The sequence below is a fragment of the Psammomys obesus genome, unplaced genomic scaffold, assembly GCF_907164565.1.
Source record: "Psammomys obesus unplaced genomic scaffold, mPsaObe1.curated_primary_1811, whole genome shotgun sequence".
In the NCBI taxonomy this organism is placed as follows: domain Eukaryota; kingdom Metazoa; phylum Chordata; class Mammalia; order Rodentia; family Muridae; genus Psammomys; species Psammomys obesus.
Window position 1 is genome coordinate 11,334,641 of NW_026592666.1, and position 13,232 is coordinate 11,347,872.

At 52.1% G+C, this 13,232-nt stretch overlaps 1 protein-coding gene across 2 annotated transcripts in view; it reads left to right on the forward strand.

The window, feature by feature from the left end:
• The window catches only part of Dop1b (DOP1 leucine zipper like protein B), an 88,963-nt gene extending 76,537 nt beyond the window's left edge, over window positions 1-12,426 (forward strand). The window contains exons 28-37 of one of the 2 annotated variants that reach the window (XM_055614866.1): window positions 1,533-1,615; window positions 2,541-2,650; window positions 2,737-2,883; window positions 5,549-5,610; window positions 6,449-6,577; window positions 8,774-8,910; window positions 9,229-9,281; window positions 9,837-9,995; window positions 11,223-11,352; window positions 11,943-12,426. In XM_055614866.1, coding sequence (XP_055470841.1) covers window positions 1,533-1,615; window positions 2,541-2,650; window positions 2,737-2,883; window positions 5,549-5,610; window positions 6,449-6,577; window positions 8,774-8,910; window positions 9,229-9,281; window positions 9,837-9,995; window positions 11,223-11,352; window positions 11,943-12,191 — 1,259 coding nt within the window. In that variant the 3' untranslated portion in view covers window positions 12,192-12,426. The remainder of the gene's footprint in view (window positions 1-1,532; window positions 1,616-2,540; window positions 2,651-2,736; window positions 2,884-5,548; window positions 5,611-6,448; window positions 6,578-8,773; window positions 8,911-9,228; window positions 9,282-9,836; window positions 9,996-11,222; window positions 11,353-11,942) is intronic. The other variant, XM_055614867.1, reaches the window with a different exon arrangement.
• The last annotated feature ends 806 nt before the right edge of the window (window positions 12,427-13,232 follow it).

Here is a 13,232-nt window from a genome sequence, read left to right on the forward strand (position 1 = left end):
CTAGACCTCTAAGCCTGCATACTTTTCTCCCATTCAGATTTCCCACATTGTCCTTGTTTTTAGTCATACCTTAGATCTAGTTCATCTCTTCTCATGGTTCCAAGTCCTCTCCTGCCCATATCTGTTCTCCCACTCCTCCCACCCTCTTCTCTCTCCTCCCCTCCGGATCAGGATGCCCCACCCTATTCTCTCTATTGCACAGCATTGGCTGGTTCTTTTATTGACAACACAGAGAACAAACGGTGGCATGTTTACACAAACTTGAGACAGGTGACACTTAGAATAAACATCATAATGAAGTGTTCAAATTGAAACCAGATAGTTGGGTAGAGAAAGCAGCATTTGAACGAACAACGGTAAATTGTATACAATGCACAAGAGCATTATACCAAAAAGTGGGATACTGCAAAGAAATCTTCAGAGAAGTCCCTGGCTCCAACCAACCCTAACTGACCCAGACAACACACGTCATTGCTCATCAGCCAATGTCCATGGTGGAGATTCCCTTTAGAAGGTTGCGTTCAGCTTCTGTGTTTGCTGCTTTCAGCACATTCGTGTTGAAATGTCACTGATCGTGTGGTAATTCCAGAGGGGACGAACCATAATCACACTGAAGCTCGCTGGCTTAGTCAGTGTTTCCCGTTCCGAGGCGGGTTCTTCTGAGGGGAGGGGGCAGTAGAGTCGAGGACATTTGCTGATGGAGGAGAGGCAGGAAGAATGCCAGCGCCATGACAAGGACATAGGTAGACTGGGAACAGAGCCGAAGATGGACTCTGAGCTTAGTGACGCAGGGAGCTGCTACTGGTGTATTTGATCCAAACACCCACCTACACTCTTTGTCCTGATTAGGTCCTGGTTAGCCTTGACAGAGCTAACGACAGCTGGGAAGTGGCACCTCAGCCTAGAAGATGCCTCCCTCAGATTGGCTGTAGGCGTCTATAGGACAGTTTATTTTCTTTCTTCTCCCTTCCTTTCTTCCTTTTTTTCTTTTTGGTTTTTTTGAGACAGGGTTTCTCTGTGTAGCCCTGACTATCCTGGACTCATTTTGTAAACCAGGCTGGCCTCAAACTCACAAAGATCTTCTTGCCCCTGCCTTCCCAGTGCTGGGATTAAAGGTGTGTGCCACCCCCGCCCTGCATTGTAGGACATTTTTTTATTAGTGATTGTTGGAGGCCCTGACTAGTGGGGCTGGTGCTGCCCCTGTGATGGCGGCCTTAACCTGTGGAAGGAGGCAAAGCCGGCAGCATACCTCCATAGTCTGTCTCATGTCCTGCCTCCAGCTTCCTGCCCTGCCTTCCCTTCCTGGAGAATGGCAGCTGTACACTGTAATGAACTTTGTCCTCCCCGGTTGCTTTTGTCTCGATCCCTGTCACAGCAGTAATGGGAACCTAACTCAGGCATCCTTCGTGATTGGAATGGGAAATTAAAGCAGATCCTGCAGTCTCTCTCTGCAGTCACAATGAACATGCTGTGGAGAATGCTTCCTGGAAGTGGTACCTCCTCACAGCTGAACAAGCGCCTCTTTCTGTCAGCAGATGCTGCTGCGGCCTCAGAGATGGTATCCGCTTCTGCCCCCTCCATCTACAGTGTGCAGGCGCTCTCTCTCTTGGCAGAGGTAAGCACAGGCCTGACTAGTGATCCCTTGTGGAAAGCTTCCTCAGTTGGACCGTTGTGAAGGCGGGGATTCATTCTGGGTGACAGACAGGCCGCACCCTCCTGTGAGTTCAGAAGTCCAGACCTTGTGTCCTCCAGGCTTCTGTGCTGCAGCAAATGCCTGAGAAGCTCATTTAAAGGAAGCGAAGGTCTGTGTGGCTCAGGTTGTTGGCGGCTTCAGGCTGCTTGTTTGGCTGTGTTGCTCTGGGCTATGGGAGGCACAGTGTCACGCTGGGAGCATGTGGAGGTGCCTGGCCCTCACTTAAGGTGTTCAGGAAGCAAGGGCACACCTCCGAAGCGAGGCCTCTCCCGGTAGTTCCACAGGCTCCAGCACGGAGATCTTTTATGGGTGATGTTGTACACCAGGTTAGAATAGGCGTCAGGTTATGGCATGGGACTTTTGATTGCCATTTCAGAAGTCTTGTTTTCTTTGTAGGGGAGGGGAGGAGGGAGGATGTAGGGTAGGGAGTTGGTTGGTTGGTTTGTTTGTTGGTTTGTTTGTTTGTTTGTTTGTTTGTTTAGAGACAGGGTTTTCCCCGTGCAGCCCTGGATATCCTAACTCACCCTGTTGACCAGGCTGGCTTTGAACTCATAGAAATGCACCTGCCTCCATCTCCCAAGTCCTGGGATTAAAGGTGTGTGCCACCACTGGCTGGCATCTCTTGTTTTCTTCTGTTTGTTTGTTTTTATGTGCATTGGTATCTTGCATGTATGTCTGTGCGAAGGTATTAGAGCCCTTGGAACAGGAGTTACAGACAGTTGTGAGCTGCCATGTGGGTGCTGGGATTTGAACCTGGGTCCTCTGGAAGAGCAGCCAGCGTTCTTTAACGTCTGAGCATCTCTCCATCTCTTGTTTTCTTAGGAGGGTTCTGCCCTATTTCTTTCAGGTTCTGGCCTCCCTCCTGGACATGGTCTACCGAAGTGACGAGAAGGAGAAGGCAGTGCCGCTCATCTCCCGCTTGCTGTACTACGTGTTCCCTTATCTGCGGAACCACAGGTGACGCCACCATCCCACCCCCAGAAAGCGGCTGCTTGAGAGGAGAGCTGGGGGCTCGCTTTGACCCTGGCCTTCTCTTCCCTCAGCGCATACAACGCTCCGAGCTTCCGTGCCAGTGCCCAGCTGCTGAGCTCCCTGAGTGGCTACGCCTACACCAAAAGGGCATGGAAGAAGGAGGTGCTCGAGCTGTTTTTGGACCCCACTTTCTTTCAGATGGATACTTCTTGTGTTCAGTAAGGAATTCTGCTTCCATCTGCATGTGCTCTCTTTAATCCCAGGACTCAGGAGGCAGAGGCAAACAGATCCCTAAGTTCGAGGCCAGCCTGGTCTACAGAGTGAGTTCCAGGACAGCCAGGACTACACAGAAACTGTCATGAAAAACAAAACAAACAAACAAACAAACAAAACCATGTGCTCTGGGTTTGAAAGGAAAGTGGACAGCAGCGTCACCTCACCCCCTTGGAAGTCCTTATCACGAGCACTCATGTTCACCCTGTGTTTGTGAAGACGCTCTCTCCTCCAGAATGCCAAGGGGACTTTGTATCAAAAGAAGCAGCACTAGGTCAGGAGCCTGTCAGTGGTGCTGAGCGTGATGGGAGGGCCAGGAACCTGTTTATCTTAGACATGAAATACTTGCCCCTCATGGAGGTGAGAGCCCACAGTGGCTCGGGCAGTACCTCTGCCTGGCTTCCAAGCTCATACGCTCTGTGATGGGACAGGGGCGGGTCGTGGACACCCCAGGGGGTCACAGGGCAGGACACTGAGCCAGCTGTTTCTATGCCTTTTCCTCAGAGACCGGGAAGCATGCTCAGAGGCTCCTCAGCACAGGCTTCCTGGGTGCGTGCGTGGATGCATGCGTGCATGTGTGTAGGCGTGCGTGTAGGCTTCTGGTTGAGAATGATTACATGAGCACGCATGGCAGGCAGCACCGTGCATTGAAATTCAGACTCAGGTCCTAATGCATATGCAGCAACATTTCACCAGCTCAGCCCCCTTCCTAGTTCTTAAATGGGCCTCTTTAAGAACCCTTTAAAGGTTGTTGTTTGATATCCCGGAGCCCGCCGGCAGAGTCAAACAGTTCTTGAGTAGGGAGTGAGTATTGAAAGAAAATTAAAAAAACCACAGGACACTACCCATGGGGTTAGTGTGAGAGCGCTGCCAGCAGAAACTGCCACACCGGTTTATTCCACAACCCCTTTTTATAGTCAGAGCAAAGCGCCTCAGTACAATGAAGGGGTTCATGGAGAAGTCAAACTTGTTTACCTCGACCACCTGTCTGTGTGATCCTCACACAAACAAGAGGAAGTGGACTTGGCCTATCCCTGTCTCCAGGAAGCAGCCAGGGTGAAAGCATGTTTTCCGCTCAGAACTCGGTAACAAAGCAGCCCAACAAACAAGCGGCTCTCCACGTTGATATGTCTGTGTGGACATGTCTGGGGTGCCTACCACAGTGCACATGTGGAGGCTTCGGACAGCCTGTGGGGTCCGTGCTCTTCCTCCATGTATTAGGGTTCTGAAGAAAGCCTTTGCAGAGCAATGTCCTCATACAAAATCATGAGCACGTCAGCACTCTAGAGGCAGAGAGACCTGGGAGAGTGGAGCCGGTGACTCACGAAAAAGCCGGCTTTGCTCAGAGCATCACAGTTTAGACTCTGAGGCGTAAGAAAAATCTCCTGAGTGAAGTTCTCACAAGTTCGAACTGTGTGCAGTCACAAGGAGAAGCCGCACTCAGGAAAAACCATGTTTTCCACAGAGGCGGGCAAAGGATAGTTTAAACATGTAATTGACTAGAACAGAAAGCAGTAATGAGCAATCTGAAGTGAACTCACTCCGCCCACCACACCTGGGAGGAGCACGAAAACATTCCAAGAGCAGTTCTTCTCAAAAAACCTGAGCCTGGGCTGGCGGTAGTGCACACGCCTTTAATCCCAGCCTTCTGGAGGCAGAGGCAGGCGGGTCTCTGTGCATTTGAGGCCAGCCTGGTCTACACAGTGAGTTCTAGGACAGCTAAGGCTGTGTAGAGAAAAGAAAAAGAAAAACCGGAGACACAAGAGTCTGGTCTTGTTTCCTTGGAGTGTTCTCACGAGCGCTCGGATTTCTCTCCACATCTCCGTTCCTGACAGACGTGGGTGACTGACTTCAGAGAGCAGATGGCTTTTTTTTCTTTTTTCTCTTTTTACATACTCATTTCCTGTGTGTGAGGGTGCAGTGCAAGTATGGGGCTGGGTGTGGTGTACTGTGCGGTGGTGTGTGTGGGTGTGGGTGTGGGTGTGGGGTACTGTGCGGTGGTGTGTGTGGGTGTGGGTGCTGTGGGTGTGGGGTGCTGTGGGTGTGGGGTGCTGTGGGTGTGGTGTATGGGTGTGGGTGTGGGGTGCTGTGGGTGTGGGGATACTGTGGGTGTGGGGTGCTGTGGGTGTGGTGTGTGGGTGTGGGGTGCTGTGGGTGTGCTGTGTGGGTGTGGGTGTGGGGTGCTGTGGGTGTGCTGTGTGGGTGTGGGTGTGGGGTGCTGTGTGGTGTGGTGTGGTGTACTGTGTGGTGTGCATGCTCCAGTGTGCATGTGTACAGAGACCAGAGGTAGGTGTCTGGTGTCCTGCTGTTGCTGCCCGCTGAAAGTCAGGCTCCCCCACTGACCGGTGGGCTAGCAGCCGGCAAGGTCCCCCACCTCCATCTCCACAGCACTGGTTACAGACGTGAACATCCAGGCCTGGCTTTTACACGTGATCAGGGTACGCTGGGGTCCATATACTCGCACGCCTGCACCCCAGCACTCTTCCCCACTGAGCCTCCCAGCCCGCAGAGCACTGTTAGAGCCTCAGAGGCCTTGTTACTTTCTTAATGCTTTCGGTCAGATTGTCGCCAATTGCATATCTAACTACGTTTGCTTTTTTCCCCATCCAGCTGGAAGTCCATTATTGACCATCTTCTGACTCATGAGAAGACAATGTTTAAGGATTTAATGAGTAAGTTTTGAGTTAACTGTCACACTTGTAATACCCTCACAATCAGTTTTTACCCCATCAGACTTTTTTTGAGACGGGTCTCTCTGTGTAGCCCTGGCTGTTCTGGAATGTCGTTCACTGAACCTCCCCAGTGCCGAGATTAAAGGCGTGCACCACTATGCCCATGCTCGGCACGTCAGCTTCTATGACGCTGGGTGAAGAGCTGAGGGCTGTGGTGATTTCATAAGGACTGCATGAGCGTCCTAGTCCAGGGTGTCGGCGTGGCGCCCCTCGTTGAAGAGCTTAAGTCTGCCTTGCTCTGTTAGGCATACCTCTAGACTTGAGGCAGTTCTCACTCTGTAACCCTGCTTGCTTCACAGTCCACCTGCTTGGCCTACAGATGCCGACATTGCATGCAGGCCAGCACTGTCCGACTTAGGGGGCTGTTTTCACCGCTGCTCTTTCTCAGCTCCCTGTGTGTGTCATTAATGCAATGAGTAGAATCTTTTTCTGTTTTGGGAGGCAATTTGGGTGTGATGGTATTGTCATGTTGGTTTTGGCATTTTGTTTTCTTGAGAAAGGGTCTTGCTGTATGGCCCAGACTTCCTGGAACTCATGATATAGTCCAGGCTGGTTTCAGACTCTTGGCAATCCTGCTGTCCTAGCCTGTCAAGGGATAAGATTGTAGACATGGACCGCCATTCCTGATTGCGATGGGCGTTTTTAAAATGTGTGACCGAGTTCTGCTGTTCTCAGAGAAGACCCCGACTTTCCAAAGAGAGGAGGGAGTCACGGGTGACTCCCATCACTCCCCCACTTGTGGTTTGCACCTAGGCTGACTGCTGTGTGTTTGTTCCAGACATGCAGAGCAGTTCCTTAAAGCTCTTCTCCAGCTGTGAGCAGAAGGCCATGTTGCTGAAGCGCCAGGCGTTTGCGGTCTTCAGCGGCGAGCTTGACCAGTACCACCTCTACCTTCCCCTGATTCAAGGTAAGAGCCCGTCGCAGGCTGCCCCGCGTCCGGCAGGAGACCCAGTGCTGAGTGTCTTATGAGGAGCAGAAGTGTCTTAGCTCACAGCTCTGGGGACTGGAAGCTCAGGGCTGACGGCCTTGCATTCGACAGGGGCCTTCTCGCCACATCTGTCCTGAGTATAAAAGGGACCCCACTATCCCTTCACTCTGATACCAACCCACTTGTGAGGGCCCAGTTCTCTTTAAGCAGGATGTGTGTGCTCTACCCCAGTCCTTCCCTGTCTCCCATGACGTATAGGCTAAAAAGTTGCAAGTGGAGTATAGAAACTGGGCTTTGCTTAGGTCACAAGCCTTCTAACTGCAGGCTGCTGTCTGCAGAACACAGTCGCTCCTGTAGTGTATCATCATGGCAGGTCAGATAAAATGAGGGTGTATGTATACATGCCCAGACTATTCAGTACAATACAATAACTTAATTGTATTGCCAAAAAAGTAAATAGAAGTGCACAGCAGCCTTTCTCCAACAGGGGTGAGTAGAGTTTGAGCAAACAGCTCTGGCAGGTCATTCCACTGAGCCAAGCAGTGTGGTAGCATGCACCTCATACATACATCACACACAGACCCACACACGTGTGCCGTGTGTGTACTGTTACAGTTGCAGTGTGGTGGCTGGGGAGACAGGGCTTGGCGACTCAGAGTCTGCTCTTCCACAGAAGCTGAGCTCCCCACACCTTCAGCAGCCAGGCCGCTGACACCCGCCTGTAACTCAGGCAGGGCTCTCCAGCCCTTTTCTGGCCTCCTTGGGCACCCACACTCATGTGCACACACACATACACAGTGTGTGTGGTGGTGGTGGAGAGAGGTCAAGAATTCTGTAGTCCTGGCTGTCCTGGAACTCACTTTGTAGCCCAGGCTGGCCTTGAACTCACACAGATCTGCCTGCCTCTGCCTCCCAAGTGCTGGGATTCGAGGTATTCATCACCACACCCAGCTCACTGAGTTAAAATGAATAAAAACTAATCATTTTTTAAAGGAGTAAGAAATTAAAAGATGAGGAATGCTATGAGAGCCATGTTGAGGGGTAGGAAGAGGGGAGGAGCCTCTTTAGAATGATCTCCAGAATAAATCCCAAGAACAATGGAAAACTCATGCTTTTAGGGTTTTTATTTGGGGGTGGTGGCTGATGGGAAGTTTAGGATTGAGACGTTTCATATTGCATGATTTAACGTAGTGCACATGGCAAGCAGTTCTAGTTAGGGTTCTAAGTCAGCACGCAGGCAGCTCATTGCAGGAGCCCATTAGCCTCGGGTGAGCACTGTCCTGAAAGGGCAGCCTGGGCTCTGGTGCTCTTCCTCCCGGGTTGAAAGCACCCTCGGGCAGCACTGACGGAGATGGGGTGCACAGGGGGCTGAGCTGAACACACGCTTGCTCAGCGTGTCGTCACTGCTAGGTTGATAGTGGGAAGGTGTGCAGTAGAGGCTGCAGGCTGCAGTCACAGCAGCTGCCTGAGGTGAGGTGCATCGCACAAGGACGGCCGTGAGAAACTGACTGGTTTTTACCTCCAAGGGGATCGGTGGGAGAGTCAGGCCTGGCGGCACACCCGAGCTCTTGAGAGGCTGAGACAGGCTCACTGTGTTGGAGGCTAACCTGGGCTACATAGCAAGATGGTGTTCATGGCACGATCACATACTCTGCCTCCCCTGTCTCCCAGGAGTCTCATATAGTCCAGGCTGGCCTCCAGTTCTCTGTGGCTGACAGCTGTGTGCTACCATGCCCATTTCACTTGGTGCAAAGAAAAAACTGAGGGCCCCATGCATGCTAGGCAAGCCCTGTACTAACCAAGCCACGCCCTCCACCATCCCCTTCTTTTCTCTGTGCAGCCTTGGCTGTCCTGGACTGTAGACCAGACTGGCCTCGAACTCACTGAAATCAGCCTGCCTCTGCCTCCCAGTGCTGGGATTCCAGGTGTGCGCCACCACACCCAGCCCCTCTTTTTTTTTTTTTTTTTTAAGATGGGGATAGAGGTCGCTCTGTAGCCTGGCTAGCATGGAGCTTAGGCTGGAGGGCCGTCTGGCCTTCACTTGTGGCAAACTTGCCTCTCCCTGGGGCACTCGTGTATAGTGAAGAGTTGTAGTTGCAGTTTGGTTTTTCTGTCTTAGCTGACAAGAACCCCAAAGTGCATACTTGTAACTTCTCTAAAATCTTCTTTCCCTAGAGCGCCTGACAGACAACCTCAGGGTCGGACAGACGTCCATGGTTGCTGCGCAGATGTTTCTTTTTTTCCGAGTTCTGCTGCTAAGAATCTCTCCCCAGCACCTGACCTCACTGTGGCCCATCATGGTCTCCGAACTGGTGAGTGTGTTCGTCTCAGGGTAAGGCAAGGCTGGAGCTTTTTAAAATGTGTTTTCTTTTTCTTTATTTATTATTTTTGGGGGTTTGGGTGTTTGCTTTTTGAGGCAGGCTCTCTGTGTAGTACTGTCTGTTTTAGAACTCTCTCTGTGGACCAGACTAGCCTTGAACTCACAGAGATCCACCTGCCTCTGCCTCCTGAGTGCTGGGACTAAGGGCATGCGCCACCACACCTGGCCTACTAGTCTCTTATAAATCGATAAATGTAGGTAAATGTGATCTCCCTCAGATAGTAACCGGAATACATGCTTTCTTCCTAAGATCCAGACGTTCATACAGCTTGAGGAAGATCTGAAGGAGGAAGATGAATCCAGGTGGGTCATGCAAGCTCTGCGGTGCATGCTGGGAGGTGAGGAGGGAGATGCAGGTGGGCTGTCAGCCACACAGCACCTGCTGGCTTCTGGGAAGACCCGATTGGACCAGCTAGTGGAGACTTCTGCCCTCTTTTCAAGGTGTATATGTTCGTTTTAGCTGTGTGCCTCTGTGTATACCATGTCCATGCAGTGCCAGAGGAAGCCTGCAGAGGGCATCAGATCCCCTGGAACTGGAGTTACAGACAGTTGTGAGCTCTCAGTGTGCATGCTGGGAACTGAAACTAGGTCCTGCAGAGCCAACTCTCTAGATATTCCTGTTTTTAGACAGGGCTTCATATATCATCTGTTGTCTTCAAACTGGCTCTATAGCTGAGGATAACCTTGAATGAGTCCTTCTGGCTTCACACCCCCTCAAAGCGGCATGCCTCACTGTGCCCCATATTCTGAAGATTTATTTGTTAGCAGAAAAATGTGTCTTGAGGACTTTTCCTGAGCAAATTAAGTGCAGAAGATGTGAATGAATAACGAAATTTTCCTTTTGAAAATTTTGTATAGAAACAACAAAATAAACAGAGTAAAAGTCCCAGTTGCTGATGGGAATGGGCCTTCGGGTGTGGCTGTGGCCGCCAGTGATCTCATCATGTACCTCTCCGCTTGCAAATTCCTGGACACGGCGCTTTCTTTCCCACCCGACAAGATGCCGTTGTTTCAGACGTAAGTCAGAGGGCACTGAACAGCCTTTGAAGGCGGGCTTTCCCTGCTGTTGGGCACGCCACTTTCCTGTGCAGTGTGTGTCTGCGAAGCCACAGTGCTCTGAGCATCTGTGAGGCGACCACAGCCCAGGGTTCAGCTTTCCCCGACAGCTGTGGCTTCATGCCTTGCCTCACAGTCATGTCTGTGAGTTGTCTATGTGGAGAGTGTTTTACCGTCTGCTGAGATGGCCTTTGCTCCTGAGTGCCTGTGAAATGGGTCACTAGCAGTGGCCCTCACTGGACTTCTGTCCGCCTCAGTTAGACAGACATGAAGGCTGTATTTGCAGTGTGGCCTCTCCAGGTCCCTTGGGCATTTTTGGCACACGTTTCCCACAGGCTTACACAGCTGTTCTGCCTTGAGTTTCATGCCTGGCCCATCGGCCACTGGTCTCTAATTTGCTCCAACAAAGAGAGTAGTCATGGGCTGAACACTTGTGCATTCTCTTAAATGGCTATTATCAAGTGGAAGAAGCCAGACTGAACGGGACACACACAGTATCATTCCATTTGAATGCTGCTCCGGGAAACACCATGCCATAGCAATGGGAGCACAGAGCACTGGCTGCTGGGATAGAGCTGTATCTGTGCAGCATCACATGGAGCCTAGTGAAGATAGGGACTTGGGTGGAGGCTGCTATCGCTACATGGCGAGCACTTGCCACAGACTCTGCTCTGTGTGAATGCATGTAGAGGGGCTGTGCACAGCCATACTGGACCTGAGGAAACTTCCCTTCTGTTCATGGTAGCCAAAGGAGGCCATGGGAAAGGGGGTGCTCCCATGGACACTGTGAACAGTGACAGTGTGTATGGCGTCCATCGGCAACAGCTGGACAGACAGCTGGACGTTTACGCAGGAGACATCCATCAGCAGGAACAGGAAACAAGATATTGACGGTCTCCTCACGAGGCTGACTCTGGAGCCCTGGGTGACAGAGGCAGGCCTCCGGGAGGCATGTCTCTCCCCACTCCTGCACATACAAAGATGGCGACCTAGGTTCGAGGCCTAGAGACTGGGCCAGAGCGGCTGAGGGAGGTGGACTTGCAGGGCTGATGAGCCCCGGAAACTGGTTGTGTTGTAGATGTCTAGTGCCTCTGTGAAGACGCCGAGCTGTACGGTGTCACCTGCGCCGGCGCTCTCTGCAGCAGTGTGCAGGACCCGCCTCAGTGCCGCCTTGTTTGTTCCCTGCAGTTACAGGTGGGCGTTTGTCCCAGAGGTGGACACTGAGCACCCTGCCTGCCTGTCAGAGCTGGAGGAGAATCACCAGGAATGCAAACCCCACACTGTCAGGATTCTCGAGCTTCTGAGACGGAAGTATGGGGTAAGTGCTTTCCTTTCAAAAGCAGCGTTCACACGCCAGAGCTGTGCTCGGGTGCAGAGTGCCGGCCTGGAGCACAGGGCCCTGGCTGGCATGCACAGTGCCCGAGGTTGGATTCCAGGCCCTATGTAAACTGAGCCAGAGTGGAGCACAGAGTAAGCCAGCACCGAGGAAGCAGAGGCAGAAGGCCAGGGCTTTAGGGTAGACCACGCAGTGGCAAAGTCCTTAACGTTGCTGGTTTTTAAGACCTTCAGAATGTCTTCTCTTAGTTTTAGAGCTTGCGGTTATAAGTTCTGTCCTCGTTTTCTTGCTCATCCGGTTGCTGGGAAGCAAGGCTTCCTGGGAACAGTGAAGTTAGAAGTTAGAAGCTGGCTTTCTCCCCACGTTGCTCTACGGTTCTGAGTCAGAGAAGAGCCTGTTGGAGGGATGGCAAGAGCCTGGGGCTGGGCGGGCTTCCGGTAAAGGGCTGAGACTTAGCTGGACTGTGGAGCTCTGTGTGTTAGCTGGCTGTGGCTGACACCCCTCTGCGGGCATGTGCTGGGAAGACCTCGGTACCCGCCAGGTCACCTGCATGGCTGTGGGTCTCTCTCCAGGACACTGGCCCCTCTGAGGAGGTCACCAGGAAGCAAGAGTTTCCTCTTCTGCACCACCATTCGGTGTCCTGTGTCGGGCAGTTGATGCCATTCTTCAGGACCCTAAGCTGTGCTTTCAAAACCCAAAGCCACCTGCCCGCTGATGAGCCAGGAGCCTCAGGGCAGGACTTCCCTGTGGAGAGCCCACGGGTGCTGCAGCTGCTGGAGGAGCGTGTGCAGCGGGACTTCCTGGAGCATCCCGAGTGTTAGCCCCCGGGGCTTTGCCACCCTCCCCCAGCCCTGACCGGACAGGGTGTTCTGTAAAGAAGAAGGGAGTGGGGGAAATTGAATCACCTCTGCCACAGTCCTGAAAGACAGACCATTCAGGTACTTTCTGGTCTGCAGCCAAATGCGCCTCCCTTCAATGCCTTGTAATATATTTCAGTCCCGGTTTGTGTTTCCTCCTCAGTTCATGTAATGGAAATAAAATTAATATATCATCTGAGCACACAAGACTGTCCTATGTGAAGAGCAAGTGAAGCGAATGCATAGGTCTGGGCTCTGCTGTTTCTCTGACTTCAAGCCAGTTGTTTATTGGGCTGGCGGGGTGCTTAGCAGGGAAAGGCCCTGGCCACAGAGGGCGCGAGGGAACAGACCCTTCCACGTTGTCCTCTGCCGTCCACACATGTACACAGATACATAAGTAAAATGAGCACTGACAGAGCCTGCCTCCCAACCTAATGATCCAGGCTCAGCCCCAGGACCCACACGGAGAAGGAGAGACCCAACCCCTGTGTTGTCCGATGGTCTCCACACACTCGACACACGCACACCTAAGTTAAGAGTTAAAAAAAAAAAAATTGTTGGGTTGTTTTTTAAAAGTTGTCAAGAATGTTATTTTTAACATTTCACACCAGTGGCCTTCAAAGCATGCACTTTGGTCCTGTAGTTTGAAACTTTTTTTGTACTTTGAAACTTAAAAATTAAACGATAGTAGCACAGTGTGGGGCTAGAGCTGTGTTAGTCGGCATTTGCCTGGCATCCAGAGAGCATGGAATTCCAACCTGTAGCTGCAGCCCTCAGGAAGTGGAGGCCTGAGGGCCAGAGCCTCGCCTTGGCTCCCCAGCAAGTCGGAGGCCAGCCTGGAGACGGAGGCCGGCTCTCAGCATCGTGCCAGCCTGTTGAGCGCCTAGGTGGGCCTCGCAGGGGTGCTGGAGCCTTGCCCACTAACATCACACTTGCGCTGTTGGTTGCACAGGAAGCCTGCGGTTTTCAGCCTCTTGACAGTGATGACCCTAGTTAGTGGCGCGG